Here is a 14367-nt window from a genome sequence, read left to right as displayed (position 1 = left end):
TTACATCACTTCTTTTAAATTGTACAATAATCTCAATGGTCACGAAAAATAAAAAGGTTAAATATTTATTTTAGATAGATGCATAAATATAGTTCAACTTCACCTTTATTATGACTGTTTATTGGGCAGGATTATAAATTAGTAAAAGCATGAGCAGGCGGAATTAAATTCAGATTAAGCGGGGCTAGCGATGGTATTGAGTGACTTTTACGACTTTCAAAAACAATTTTCAAGTAAGTTAATTATAAAATGTGTGTAATCTTTGAGAAAGTGGCCTAAAAACAATCGACACTCCATGGGTTTCTTCTAATACTTTTAATACTGAGTATTAGAGGTGCAGCGCCCCCTACAGACTGAGTTTGGTGAAGAGGGAGAAGGCGAAGGAGGCGTGTGGTGGTGACATTCAGCTTGAGAGATTAACCCCGATTCTCATTGGTGTACATTTAAACAGGTACAGTCCGTGAATGCAAACCGTGTTTACTTATCTGCGTGGATTTTATGTGATGTGTTTTCTGTGTCGTGAAGCTGAGACTCAGCCGCTGTCTCTACCGTTTCTACAGAGCTAATGTAGCTCTGATGCTAACAGCGAGCAGGCCTCAGTCAGATGCGCAGTCTGGCAGGCCCATGTGTTGCAGCACTAATTTAACTTACATTAAGTTACGGTATTCTACAACCACTGCATATCAGAAATATGTAGCATTAAGATTCATGGTCGAAATGAACCGCAACGTTTGGGGGTTAGCTAGCTAAGCTAGGTTAGCATATGAATATCTGACCGTTGAGCTGCGGTTAACCGAGTTAAAGTGACAGAAACATATGGAAGCAGATTAATTAAACTGTTTGGTCCGAATGCAAATCGTTATGTGTTGTGTTTAGCTATTATAACAAGTAGCCCCGAAACACGGTGGTGGCAGCATCATTCTGTGGGAATCCTGTCTTTTGAGCAGGAACAGGAAAGCTGGACACGGTTCAGTTCTCAAGGCTCATTTAGAGATGGAAAGATTTGCGACTGGTGAGGTTGGTGTTGGGGTTCACCTTATAGCAGGACAATCACCCTGCTATAAGGGTGATTGTCTTATAGCAGATACATTGGCAGGCAGGTATATAACTGCCAGTGTGTTTGAGTGGTCCAGTCAAAGTCCAGAGCTAAATCCAACTGAAAATATGGCAGAAGTAGAAACTGATTTTCTTTCGTACCGCCATTGTTTAGAGAATAACGACAACATTGCACATCATGTCGCATCGCAAACTTTCAAAATGAACCAGACTTGGATATTTAGCCATATTATGTTAATTTATGAATATCTAGCCGTTTAAGTGGTGCTACATTCATTAAGTGAATACCAAAACATCCACGGTTACTAGCTTTAACTATGATCTGTTCCATATTGGGTCATGAAATGCTGATTCCAAACAGCTTATTCAGTTATTGATCCTTGTTTGAATTCATTTATTGGATTGGATGATAGGTTATTAAATAAACTTTTGTCTCCTGTTAGTGAGTTTATTGTTATATTTGCTTCTTACATGCTGTGGTTGATGGGTTTTATTGGTGAAGATTGTGCACTTTTAAACAGATCATTACTGAAATTTTAATAAATGCCCATCAAACAATTTTCAAATATAAAACCCTCTCTTGTAAATAAATGTTTGTCAAATATTTTAGAAGTAACAATTTCTAATTCACCTAAACTTGAATGTGTGTGTGCCAAAATAATGCATTGATGTGAATTATTTTAGTTTTACTTTAACAGAGCAACAGTCTGGCAAAAATGACCTTATCATGCTGAGCCTGGATTAACAACTTAAAACAAACGCAGAGTAAAATTTCTCAACTTTTTTTTTTTCTCTTTGTCCCGTGTTCGTCTCGTCTCTTCCTCGTTCCTCCACCTGCAGCAGCCGTGCCCCGCCGCGCCCCCACCCCCAGCGGCGCCGTCATGTGGCAGGAGGCCCGCAAACACGAGCGCAAGCTCCGTGGCATGATGGTCGACTACAAACGCCGTGGCGAGCGCCGCCGAGAGTACTACGAGAAGATAGTGAGGAACTTTGTTGCTCTGCTGAACCCAGTGTGGCGGTGACATTTAAAGCCCTTCCTCTGCAGCATAATTGCTACATTGTAGCTGTGTCTCAGTGCTCAAAGGGCAAGCAGTGCCCAGCAATGACATCATGAACACTGGATTAAAACGAATATGAGGCAACACGTTGTTGTTACTGTTGTTGTTTTGAGTAGGGTATTCCGTCGCGGTGTTCACCTGGTTCTCGTTTTTTGTCTCGACAGAAAAAAGATCCTGCCCAGTTTCTGCAGGTTCACGGCCGATCCTACAAGATCCACCTGGACCCGGCTGTGGCGCTGGCTGCAGAAAGCCCTGCCAACATGTGAGGAAAAAAAAAAACTCTGCACAAAAGAAACCTGATAGTAACTCTGAAATTAGCTGGTGGACTGAAACCAGACAACTTTCAGCTTCAGCCCAGTTCAACTGTAAGCCTAGCTTAACCCGTCTCACTGTCGCTGGTGTACTTAAAAAACAAACAAACAAAAAAAACGATTTCAAATAAATAAACAACACTTAGCCCAGTGTTGCTAGTTGCTTATATAATATCCTAAAGACAGCTTAAATTAATAGACATGTCCTCAGTTTGTCTGTTTTTTAAAATATAAGTAATAAAATCAGGATTCCTGCATTGTTGGGAAAATATATCATTTAAATTTTTTCTTTCAAAGGATGCCATGGCAGGGAGACGCCAACAACATGATTGACAGATTTGATGTGAGGGCCCATCTGGACTACATCCCAACTTATACCCCTCCTCTGCTCAGCACGTTGTAAGTCTTTAAAATACTTTGGTAACGCGTTACATTTAAAGAAGGGTTCTAGTTTTAGTGTTTTATTGTTGTTTCTGGACTTTAGGAGGTTATTATCGTGTAGCTTATTGGTTTTTATACACAGCATTACCTTAATATCATGTGTATGCTATGAGGGAACGTGCCAGGTATAATTCGGCTTCTTGACAAATAAATTAGTTTTATATTTCTTCTGTTGATTAGTTTTTCTTTTTTTTTGCGTAAAGAAATTCTTAGTTATTACAAAGCTGTTCCTACCGTCTAGAGAAAGATATAATTTGAAATTGATTGTTTTCAATTTGGGAAAAGTTAAAGGATCCCACACGTTCAGTCGAAATAATTTTCCTACCTTATGCTTGCATAAAATATGCATCGGTTCTAATACGACAGCAGAGCATTTATTATAGTCTCTGGTATTTAAATGTTAAATATCAAATGTTAGAGGAATTGTTAATGAGTCTATTTTTTTTTTTTTTTTGTCTCTAAATTTTGAAGCCAGATAATAAAAAAAAAAGGGAAATATTTTCTAAAGCGCAGAACATTTTGCTTCTTGTTCTTTCACAGAACGCCAGATCACGAGATGGAGGAGAGGAAGTGCAATTACGAGCGCTACAGAGGACTCGTTCAGAATGATTTTGCCAACAGTGAGTGTTTACTTAAAGTAGCGCAGCAGTCGAGGCGTTACACACGTGCCCGGCTCCGTGCGTGCACAGTGTGCTCACGGTGGTGCTTGGCCAGCTCTCAGTGGGTATATTTTGCAGCTGTGATGAGTTGATGAACTCCCTGCTGTCCCCTCACAGTCTCAGAGGAGCAGTGTTTATACCAGATCTACCTGGATGAGCTCTACGGTGGCCTGGCCAAACCAAATGAGGACGAGAAGAAGAAGTATGTTTTTCCTGCTCTGCTTTTGTATTTTCAACTATGGTTTTATATTTTGTGGGGGGCGGGGGTTTATTTGTTTATATGTTATACCTTTTGTCTGGTAACAAAATTGAACTTGTACACTTTTAAATTGCTCATCGATCCACAACGATCATATCTTTGCTTCCTGCGGAATTTAAGTGGTTTATAAATTCATTAATCCTTCCTCGCCTCGTGCAGACTTGCAGAGAAAAAGGTTGCCATTGGTTACACGTACGAAGACAGCACCGTGGCGGAGCCTCACTCCCAGTCGGACAAAGAAGACGACAATTCAGAGAACAGTGAATCCGAGGAGGATGAAGGCATTCCTGATATTGGTGAGGGAATCTGAGGGAGAACGCCAGGAAGGTTTAGAAAGTCTGAGCTAAATTGGAAGTAGAGCATCAAAGATGGTGTCTGTAGCTACGATGCTAACTCTTTGAATCTGTGGTTGATTTTGTGAAGGGCTGCGAGTGTGAGACACTCGATGTCTTCAGCTTTTATCTGTTTTTGTTGCATATGTATAAAGTAAATTGAAAAAATATCTCTTTTTTAGGGAATTCAGGGACAATTTAAAACATTAGCTATTTCTAATGAGTGACTTAATATTGCTTTCATAGACAAATATGAAATCAGAACTTGGCTCTTCAAGAAGTAACATAGTCACAAATGTTTGCAGAATTTTTTTTTCCTTTTTATGAAATAAAAACATTTAATATGAAAATCTTAGTTCTTTCTGTAAGCAAGAAAGTTAATTACTTAGAATAGTTTGAATTGGTATTTAAACTGTAACAAAAAAAAGTTTTATTTTCCAACTTTTTAGCTATACTCGAAATAAAGGTAATTAATTTTTGGCTGGAGAATTTATTGCTTTGATAAAAATTTCTACTGGCATTTTGTGCAGCGAGTTTCTAAAATTTTTCACAAGCTGTTGACTTTAGTTTGATGCCTGAGGTTTGGGATTAGTTTTTGTCAGTCTGACCGGTTGTGTTGCATGTTTGCAGATGTGGAAGTCGATGTTGATGAGCTGAACCCGGAGCAGCTGTTGGATCTAAACAAAATGGCGACTCCCTACGGGATGGGGGAAGGCGACTTTGTGAGGTACATTTTATTTCTTTCCCATTTGTCACTTGAACTCCTAGGAGTCATAAGGAAAAACAAAACAAGAAAAATGAAAATGACAATCTTTAAATAAACGGACAAAGGAGAAAACATGACGAGAGAAAATGAAATGACTTAAAGATACATTTAGAGTTGCTATAAAAAATAGTAAAGTATGCAGATTTACGCTTTATTGTTCTTGCCTCTGCCTCTATTTTTCTACTTGATTTACGGTGGATATTTTGGCAATTTTGACTTTTTGGAGAATATTTCCTGAATAAGAATAATAAAATAATTGGAGGCCGATAAAAATTATTCAGCACCGCACATACATCTCTTTTTTTTTTCTGTAAGTGTAGAAACATAAGTGGATCATTTTTAACGTCGGTGAGAGTGTGTTTGTATTTCTTCTAATGCTTTCACAACCTCATCTTTTGTCAGGATGTTGAAGAAAGACAAGGAGGAAGTGGAGGCCATTAAACACGCCAAAGCTCTGGAGGCAGAGAAGGCCATGTACTCTGTGAGGCTAAATCACTTGAAAGACTTTTTTTTTTTTTTTTTGTGCGTTTAGTGCAACTTTCTGGCCGTTTACATGCGCTCGTCTTGCTTCAGGGCCGCCGCTCTCGAAGACAGAGGAGGGAGTTTAGAGAAAAGAGGCTAAAAGGAAGACAGATCAGTCCACCGAGGTGAGCTTTTAACTTTATTAAGAAGTTTAAAACGAGGCTTTGCAAACACGTCACTGTTTGCGTTGCTTTTCAGCTACGCCAGAAGAGACAGCCCGACGTACGACCCTTACAAACGGTGAGACGTCCCACGGATCCCGACATTTTAATCCTGATTAGTGGTGTGTGAGAATACAACCTCTCATTTTTTCATTTTTTTGAAAACTTTTTTTTCCATCTCCTTCAGGCCTGAGTCGGAGTCCAGCTCAGAGTCCCGGTCCCGTTCGCGTACCCCCGGCCCGGAGAAGATCACGTTCATTACCAGCTTCGGCGGCAGCGACGATGAAGCCGCGGCCACGACACAAACCACTGCCCCTCACTCTGGCCACGCCCCCTCCAGCTTGCAGCACTCTGCAGGTCATAGCAGGGGCTCCCGGTCGGTAATTTTCCCTCTTCTTGGCATTTGTTTGGTTATTTCCTCTCACACAGTCCTTATGTACTGCAGCCGTTGATGCAAAGAGTGTGATGGTGGATTTTTGTGATCGGTGAGGTGAATCAGGTCTCAGACAAACCATCAGGGAGAAAACCTTGATTAATTCAGTCAGTTAAGCGCCAAAGCTCTTCAGCGAGGTTCATGCATGTCCCAGTTTATCTTAAGCAGGTAGAAAAAAGCGATTTTTATGTCCGGCGGTTTGATTTGATGTGATTATCGAGAGGCTGGGTACGCAGCCGGTGTTATTGCTCAAACTTTGTTTCTGCATTTGTTCAGGAGACGGAGGTCGTCCTCGAGCAGCTCCTCTTCGTCCTCGTCTCGCTCCTCCTCCCGGTCGTCCTCTCGCTCGTCCTCCCGTTCACGCAGAGGCCGGCGGGGACACGGGCGGAGAGACGGCCGCCGCTCGCGGAGCCACTCGCGGTCAAGGCGGCGCTCCAGGTCCCGCTCCCGGGGGAGGGCAGGAGGGAACGGGGGCTCGTGGAGGAGGCGGGAGCGGACGAGGTCGCGGTCCAACGACAGGGACAGAGGCAGAGATAGAGACAGGGACAGAGACCGGGAACGGGACAGGAGACGCTATTCGGCACGCAGACGAACGAGGTTTGGATGATCCCGGAAAACGTGGTGGTTAGCCCGTGACAGACACGTCGTCCTCTAACGTCCCGCTCGTCCGTTTGGTCTGCAGGTCTCGTTCGGGTTCACGGCAGGGCAGCGGCTTAAGGCAGGGAGCCTGGAGCGGTCGAGGACACCGGAGGAGAGACAGTGACAGCCACAGTGCGTCCCCTTCTCCAAGCCGCCCGCCCCACAGTCCCTCCCCCACCCACCGGGGGGCCCAGCCTGCTGCCAACACCATCTCTGACAAACTGAGAAAGTAAGAAGGGCTCACAGTCTGATCACACACACCTGAGGAAACACAGCAGCTAGCACAAGTATTTATACATTTACATAGGTATAACGAGCATTAACACATTGCAGGTTTATGTTGCAACCACAAACCAGCTTTAGACTGGTTTTATTGGGATTTTATGGGGACAGGTTACAAAGCAGTATCTAAATGTCAAGTTGAAAGGAGGTTTTAAAAGGTTTCCAGTATTTTACGCGAATTAAAACCTAAAATGTGGCCTGCATTTATTTTCAGTCACCCTGAGTCAATAATTGGTGGAGCCTTACTGTGCTGTAATTACAGCTGCAGGCCTCTAGGGGTATGTCTCCCACCTTTGCAGGTTGACAGTCTGACATTTTTTCCTTTTCTCTTTGTAATTTAACTAAATCCTAATCCTTGGAAGGGTCTATGAACATCTACTCTCACGCTTTGTTCCCGATTCTTAGTTGTCTTTATATCTGGGCTTTGACTGGACCATTGTAACTCATGAGTTTGCTGTGACCTACTCTACATCATTTTAGCTCTCCAGTTAGTAACTGCTCAACAAAAGGTGTTTAGTAGGAGAATTTCACAAAATTTGAGCCAAGTGAGGATTTCTGGGTAAAACATATTTACAGACAAAGAAGGTTTTTCATTTAAAATGCAAAATTTCTACAGTTTTGGCTTCACTGCTGCTTTGAGAGCGTTTTACTTTTCAGCAAATGGCATATATTAGAGTCTGTATGCTCCAATTAACAGTTCATCAAATACTAAATTAGTTGATGTTTATTTCAATAATTGATGAATCACAATCCGATTAATAGCTACACCTTTAATTTTTCGTTAACTATTAATCTGTGATGACACACTGAGAATTATGATGAAGCTGTTCATTTAGCTGGTTTCTAATCGAAAGCAGCTAGCAGCTATACTGGAAAAGATGAATTAATCAGCCAACACATCTCACTGGTAGCACATTTTAAAAGCTCGAAACACTTTCCTTTTCTCCCTCTCTCTCTCTCCCTCAGGCCTGACACTCCGGGTGGTAAAGAGACGGGAGCTGCCAAAGTCAGTAAGAATTTGATCTAGTCTGGTTTCTTGCTAAAGCCTACGCCTCCCTCATCCCTGACAGGCTGACATGGTTGTCCATCACACTGGAATATACAAGCTATTGTTGCACTTAAATCGCTCTTTTTATGTTGTTTTTTTATTTTTCCCGTACTTGCACCCTTAAAGTGGACACAAGCTCCGCCAGCTAAAAGCCCCAGGAGAAAGGCTGAGTCCTGCCTCGTCTCCTCTCTCTGAAGCCCGCGTGTCTTGACGCCTCTCCTGTGCAGAGAACCTGTGTGTGCTGTACAAACACGTATGCGTGACAGAGCGAACCGTCCCCTATATGTTTGCAGTACGAACCAGTCCGCAGGGCGTCACGCATTAATGCCCGCGAGAAAGACAGACTCGTTTCCCATTGGATGAAATGCTTTGTTGAATCTTGTGACTATTGAATGAATGTCCCTGTATTGGTTATTTTTTTTATTTTGTACAAGCAGCACAACTGATTTGACTTGCAAAGTCATTTTGAGTTACATTTATCAAAGCATTCTTGCAGAAGTTTCAAGGTGGACGCGTGCTGCGACTCATCTGTCCGTAGGCTCGTGCACCGCAGTACGCGAATTGTGCAGCTCCAGATGTCTTAACCTTTTGCTGACCCAACGTCTGTTCTCTAACCAGCTTCCATGTAAAGAAGGAACAGTTTGTAAAACAGGCTATGATGTTTCCCTGTGCCGAGCGTGCCTGCAGTGTTGTGACCTGCAGTTTTTCTTGCCTGGCCAGGTCTGAACAGCCCACTGATGGGTGTGTCGGGACAAAAAAAAAAGAGAAAAATACCACCGGCTCTCTATGAGCCTTTCTAAACTCGCTGGACCTGAACTTGCTCATGTTTCCCTGTCTGACCCTTTCTCCTTCTTCGCTCGTCTTCTCGTCCTTTTATCTCTCTGACAGTATTGTGTGTGTAAATACTGAACATTGTGTCCTGGTTCGTCTGAGTGGATCCTAGCTTCTGCTGATCTGTCCCACACCTGCTGCAGCAGCAGTTTCTCTGTCAACACACACACACACACACACACAACCTCGTTTGGAGTGTGTGTTCACTTGTCGAGACGCTCTCCGATTATTTTATCATTTGTCTTTTAATCTCTGTCGCTTCTCTTAAAGACGATGGTATAAAGTTTGTATTTCAGCTAGAGATGCACCGACAAGAACTTTGCGTCCCGTTTCTGATCTCTGGTTTTTGTACATTTTGATTTGGATTTTACTTTAAGAACTGGAGCAGAAAAGTTACACAACAGCTTTTAAAATGTTTACTTTTTGCCCTCCTACCACCATCCTTCATTAATTGTTTTAACGAGGAGCGAAATGCCTGACAGCTGTCGTTGTAAAAAGTAACAAAAAAACAGACAAAATAATCAGAGTTCAAATGTTAATCTGGCCACACTACCATCTAACAGAGAAAAAACTAGTTTCCCAGATAATAGCCTCTTACGATGCATTGCTTTTGGAGCGCTGAGTTCGGATATGCAACGAGAAAACCTGCTGGAGGTGAGCTCAAGTTCCAAGTCTGGTTTTTGATGCAAAGAACACATCCTTAAAATGCCTTAAATTCATGAAAGAACATGTAAGTTGGTCTTAAATACGTTAATTACATGTCTTAAATTTTGTCGTGCAGAACTTCTTGACCTCATATATTCTATGTAGGTTTTTCTCGTGGGATTTTCCATTAGAGATGCACCAAGCTGATGTTAATATCTGTATTGAAAACTATTCTCGATCTGGTAGTGGTGATGATGTGCCCAGTCCAAAAGGGCAGATCTACTCAGTTCTACGCTCTGACGTCATTCTGTATTGTTTATTTTTGCTATAATTCTAAATATAACAATCTCCATTTGAAAGGAGATTTGTTGGGGTTTGTTTTTATGTTAGTCAAGTTTCTGTTAGTTTATTTGTTTTAAATTGGCTGTTATAATCTTAATTGCAAATTAAAGTTATGTTGTTTTTACATGTTTGGCGAAGCTTGTGAAGCTATTGGTGTATTTAAGTTGTAATCCACTACATTTATGTCTGTGTGTAAGAAAGGAAACAACTTAAGTCAACTCAGCGCTGTTTCTCTGTATCGTATCGGTATCGGACTATACTAAACCTCAGATATCTGTATCGGTATCGGAAGTGAGAAAAGGATCAGTGCATCTCTATCAGACAAAAGTTTGACATCTTCACTCACTCCATTCTGATTCTCGCTCAGTATCGGCGTCCACACCATAGAGCGGTTTGCTCTGCGCAATCTGCTAGAACTTCAATACGCCGTGTGGTTTTAAATAAATACATAAATAAATAAATCAGAAGTTTTGACTATTCGACCCTCTGGTCGTCTTCCAGGGCCGATGGAGCTAAAAGCAGCTGATTCTCGGTGCATCTCTAATTCCAGCACACACTCGTGCACGCTCAGGACACTTTTTGTTTCAATGCTGTGAAATCTCGTGCTGAAACATTTGTGTCCCTTCCAGCCCAAGCTGACGCCCCAGGAGCGTCTGAAGCTACGGATGCAGAAGGCGCTCAACAAGCAGTGTGAGTACCACTTTATTTTCAGGTCAAAATCATTCAAATCTCTTAAATTTAAACAGTTTTTCCCCTCTAAGTTCACCTTCGAGTTTTTTTCTTTCTCTTTTTTCTTCCTTATCTGCAGCCAAGGCGGATAAGAAAGCTGCTCAGGTGAAGATCCAGCAGCAGGAGCACAAGCGGCAGGTCGGTGTGTGTAAGATTAACGCAGAAAAAGAAGCTTCCTTATCCTTCATTTCCCCATCATCGCCCTTTGTGTACTTTACAGGAGCGAGAAGGCGAGCTGCGAGCCATGGCACGCAAGATCCGTATGAAGTAAGGCTGCGTGTGTGTGTGTGTCAAGGTGGACTGATCGGTGTCTGTGTGTTGCAACCGTCTGACCCAGAGGCTGTGTGTTCAGGGAGCGTGAGCGACGTGAGAAAGAGAGGGACGAATGGGAACGACAGTACGGACGACAGAGCCACTCGCCTTCTCCCTCCAAACACGGTGAGACAGGCGGTTCGCCGTCTCTCCCCCGGCCCGCTCGGCACAGATATTTCATCTGCCTCTGATAAGCCGCTGTCAGTTTTATTGGCTCTAAGACGCTGCGGCATGCATTTGTTTTCATTGCGCCTTTGTTTCCTCTGTCCCTCAGGCCGAGAACACAGCTCACACAAAAGGTATGTAAGGCACTGGAATCTTCACAGTTCCAGTGAAGTCAAATTAAACACTTTTTTTTTTTTCTTTTCGGCCGTGTCGATGCAGAAACATTCCCAACGGCCAATCACAAAGCCCGCAGGGTTATTATTTAACACGGCTGTTCGGATGACTCAGGAGAAAAACATCAAAACACTCGAAAGAAAACAAACACCGTCCTGTAAAGCTTATCGTCGTGGACATTACAACAATGCACTTTAATTGGAGATTTTGTTTTTCTTGAACTTTCTTTTCTTCCCTAATAATGAGCCGCACTTCATACTGGTAACATATCACCATGTAAGTGCTTCAAATATCGCTAGTTATTGATTAGTTTGTTGTTTCAAATATCTGAAATGCTTTTATGCACAGTTTCTCTGCACCTCGCTGTTTTTTTTTATTATTATTATTATTTGGAACCAGTTTTGAGGCAACGGTTGTGAAACATGAAGCTGCTGCTGCTGAGCAAGTTTCTCAACAGGTTGTTGCTAGGCAACCAAGGAGCGAGCTAGGGTTATTGATTCTGGGAGGAAACCGTGGTTCTTATTTAGGGACCAAGCATCAAATGCAGTAACTTTTGGTTCCAGACTGATTAGAAGATCGGCGTTGTATCGACTAGAGACAAGAAAACGTATAAATAATATCCAAAATTCTCGACTAAAATGATGTCACAAGGTTCAAAATGGGAACCAAAACCAGACAGATGTGGAACAAAACTAAAAACTGTTATTCTAGTTGGAGCTGCACCATGCGTTTTAGTATTTTACCTATGACGCTCTGAGATTGACCGTATCCAAAGCGTATTGTACGTCTGATAAGATGTTTAGAAAAGTCTGAACAAGGCGGAAAACAAATATCATTGCAATTTCCAACAAAATTATTAGAATTAAAATTTTCCAAATATTCCTTCATTGGCTGAATATTGGGACCAAATTTGATGATTTTATTTAATTTTTTTTTACATTCAGTTTAGAAGTTCTGTGTGAGAAGTAAAAGCCACACACTGCTATTATTTTAAACACAGTGCCCTAATTTACACAGCCGACATATCGTAACTTGAGTAAATTAGATTTTAAGGTGGGAAAACGTTTGAAGTTCTGCTGACAATAACGTCTTAACTTTATAAAGGAAAACATCTGGAACATTTTTGCCTTCGCTCAAACTTTATTGTGTAGAGGAGACAGAAAAACAACATGCCTGATATCGTGTTTAAATTTGTTTCACTTCAGTCTGGAGCGTAAAGGGGAGAATCTGCTTGTCAGTACTGTAAAATATATACATATTTCCATATATGTATCTTTTGTCGCTGGCCTTTGCACTAATTGTTTTTTTTCTCCCTGAAGGTCTCGCTCCCAGTCTCGGTCTCGCTCTCGCTCCCGCTCCCGCTCTCGGAGTCCGTCGTACAGATACTGAGCCGGACAGAGGGACAACGCGGCCCGTCTCGCACATCAGGAAGTTTTCTGTTGACACAAACGACTCATCTAGAACCTCTCGCTCGGGAAATACAAAGATTGGTTAACGAATCTGCAACTACGTCTCGCTCACACATGAAACAAACTGAGACTCTAATCCCACCCAATTAGAGACGATTTAATCCGCCATTTAGTTTTGCTTGGGTTTTGTGAACACCGGGGAACATCTGCATGTCAAATCTTTTGCTTTCTCGTCTTCCTGGTCCGTTCTTTGGGAGACGTGGTTTTTCCAAAGTGCGACGCACTGAGCAATACTTGACGTTTTTAAAAGGTATTCTGGTGTTCGAATCTTTAACCATAGTATGTTCCTGTGAAAACAAATGACTGAAGCTAAAGATGAAACTTTAAATAGACTTTCACAAATGTGATTCCAAAAATATCAAATGAAAGCCACTCCGCAAAAGCAGAATTAACTTTGTAAATTTGATCGCTCTTTTTGTACTCTGTTCTCAGCTGGCTAAAACCACCAAACAACTTTTTTTTTCCTCTGTAAAAGTGAATGTGAAAAAGAACAAATAAAATTCACTTTAAAAGTATTTAGGTCTCATGTTTAATTTGTTACATATGCAAGAAAATTACATTTCTTCCCTTTATTTTTTCATATTTTCCTCTGGTTGTTGCAGCAGCAGCCTGACAAATGTAGAAATTGATGGTTGAGTTTTATTTACAGGTGCATCTAAATTAATTTACTCATCTAGATAAAGTTACTGCAGTCATCTCAATTTCTGGAAAACACAAAAATTGCCAAAGACAGTGCTTATTTACAAACTGCTGCATTTAAGTATTTTAAAGGAAGGTTTAGTGGAAGGAAAAAGTGACATAAAAAGGTACAGGAGCAGTGCACCTTTTTTTTGAGACGATTGTGGAAAAAAAAAGCCAATTCAAGAGTTTGGAGGAGATTCTTATGGCATGAACTTTGGTTGGAGTCAGAGCCTGAAGCGCCGCCTCCCACAGTCGCATCCATGACAAGTGTCACATTCCTCGTATTGAGTCATTCCTGACCTGGAGACGTCAGAAGAGTCTTACCTGGACTAAGGGTCAGGTAAGACACCAAAGCGGTTCTACTGCTTGGTGGTTCAAAGTCCTCCGTCAGGAAGAAAGCAGAATTTGCATTTCATTTGAAAATTAAGGTCCAGTGATTCTTGAGAGTGGATTGGCAATAAAACTGAAGTTGTTTAGAGTCCAGAGTGAAGTTTCCACAATCGGAGATGATTTGAGGAGAAGGTTACCCGCTGGCGTTGGTCCGCTGTGCTTCAGAAAGACCAAGTCACAGCACTTCGTGCTTCCATCTGCTCATGATCTTCATGAAGATGCTAATTTTAGTTTCCATTACAAACCAGAACCAACATTGCAGACGAGCTGCAGGCTGATCGACTGTATGACACGCTGCATTGATGCTGCAGTTCATGCAAAAGGAGCCTCAGCAATAAGTATTGATTGCATACCACGTTCAAAATATCGGCTTACTTGTCAGTAGGTCAAAATAAGCCCGTTTTGTTATGTCATTTTCTAAGAAACTTGATTCTGGGTTTTCATTAACTTTAAGTGATCATCCTAAAAATGGACAAAAATAAAATGTAAGTATTTTAAGTATTTCACTCTGTGCCAAATTAATCTATATATATATATAAAAAGATATTCTGGGGAACAGAAGACGAGGTGCTAGAGGTACCATCATGGGAGGACAAGCCCCTACATGGGATGTACCACCGACAAATAACTGAAGTGGCTGATATCAGGAAATCCTACCAATG

At 41.7% G+C, this 14367-nt stretch overlaps 1 protein-coding gene across 2 annotated transcripts; it reads left to right on the top strand.

Moving 5' to 3' along the window:
• Window positions 1-344: 344 nt before the first annotated feature.
• On the top strand, window positions 345-13149 carry clasrp (CLK4-associating serine/arginine rich protein). Of its 2 annotated transcripts, XM_015021769.1 has the most exons (21): window positions 345-451; window positions 1897-2036; window positions 2279-2376; window positions 2723-2824; window positions 3407-3486; window positions 3643-3727; window positions 3944-4080; window positions 4747-4843; window positions 5285-5363; window positions 5456-5529; window positions 5603-5644; window positions 5753-5941; window positions 6275-6595; window positions 6681-6866; window positions 7886-7925; window positions 10415-10475; window positions 10594-10652; window positions 10735-10781; window positions 10867-10952; window positions 11101-11125; window positions 12485-13149. In XM_015021769.1, exons 2-21 carry the CDS (start codon window positions 1938-1940, stop codon window positions 12552-12554), a joined length of 1977 nt encoding a protein of 658 aa, XP_014877255.1. In that variant the 5' UTR covers window positions 345-451; window positions 1897-1937; the 3' UTR covers window positions 12555-13149. The 2 variants fall into 2 exon arrangements, with proteins under 2 accessions (XP_014877255.1, XP_014877264.1); XM_015021778.1 differs by lacking the exons at window positions 10867-10952; window positions 11101-11125; window positions 12485-13149 and having other exon boundaries at window positions 7886-7929.
• The last annotated feature ends 1218 nt before the right edge of the window (window positions 13150-14367 follow it).

This window comes from Poecilia latipinna, unplaced genomic scaffold, assembly GCF_001443285.1.
Source record: "Poecilia latipinna isolate Pla-1442-1.1 unplaced genomic scaffold, P_latipinna-1.0 Scaffold85, whole genome shotgun sequence".
Classification (NCBI taxonomy): domain Eukaryota; kingdom Metazoa; phylum Chordata; class Actinopteri; order Cyprinodontiformes; family Poeciliidae; genus Poecilia; species Poecilia latipinna.
This window is presented reverse-complemented; position numbering and strand designations above follow the sequence as displayed.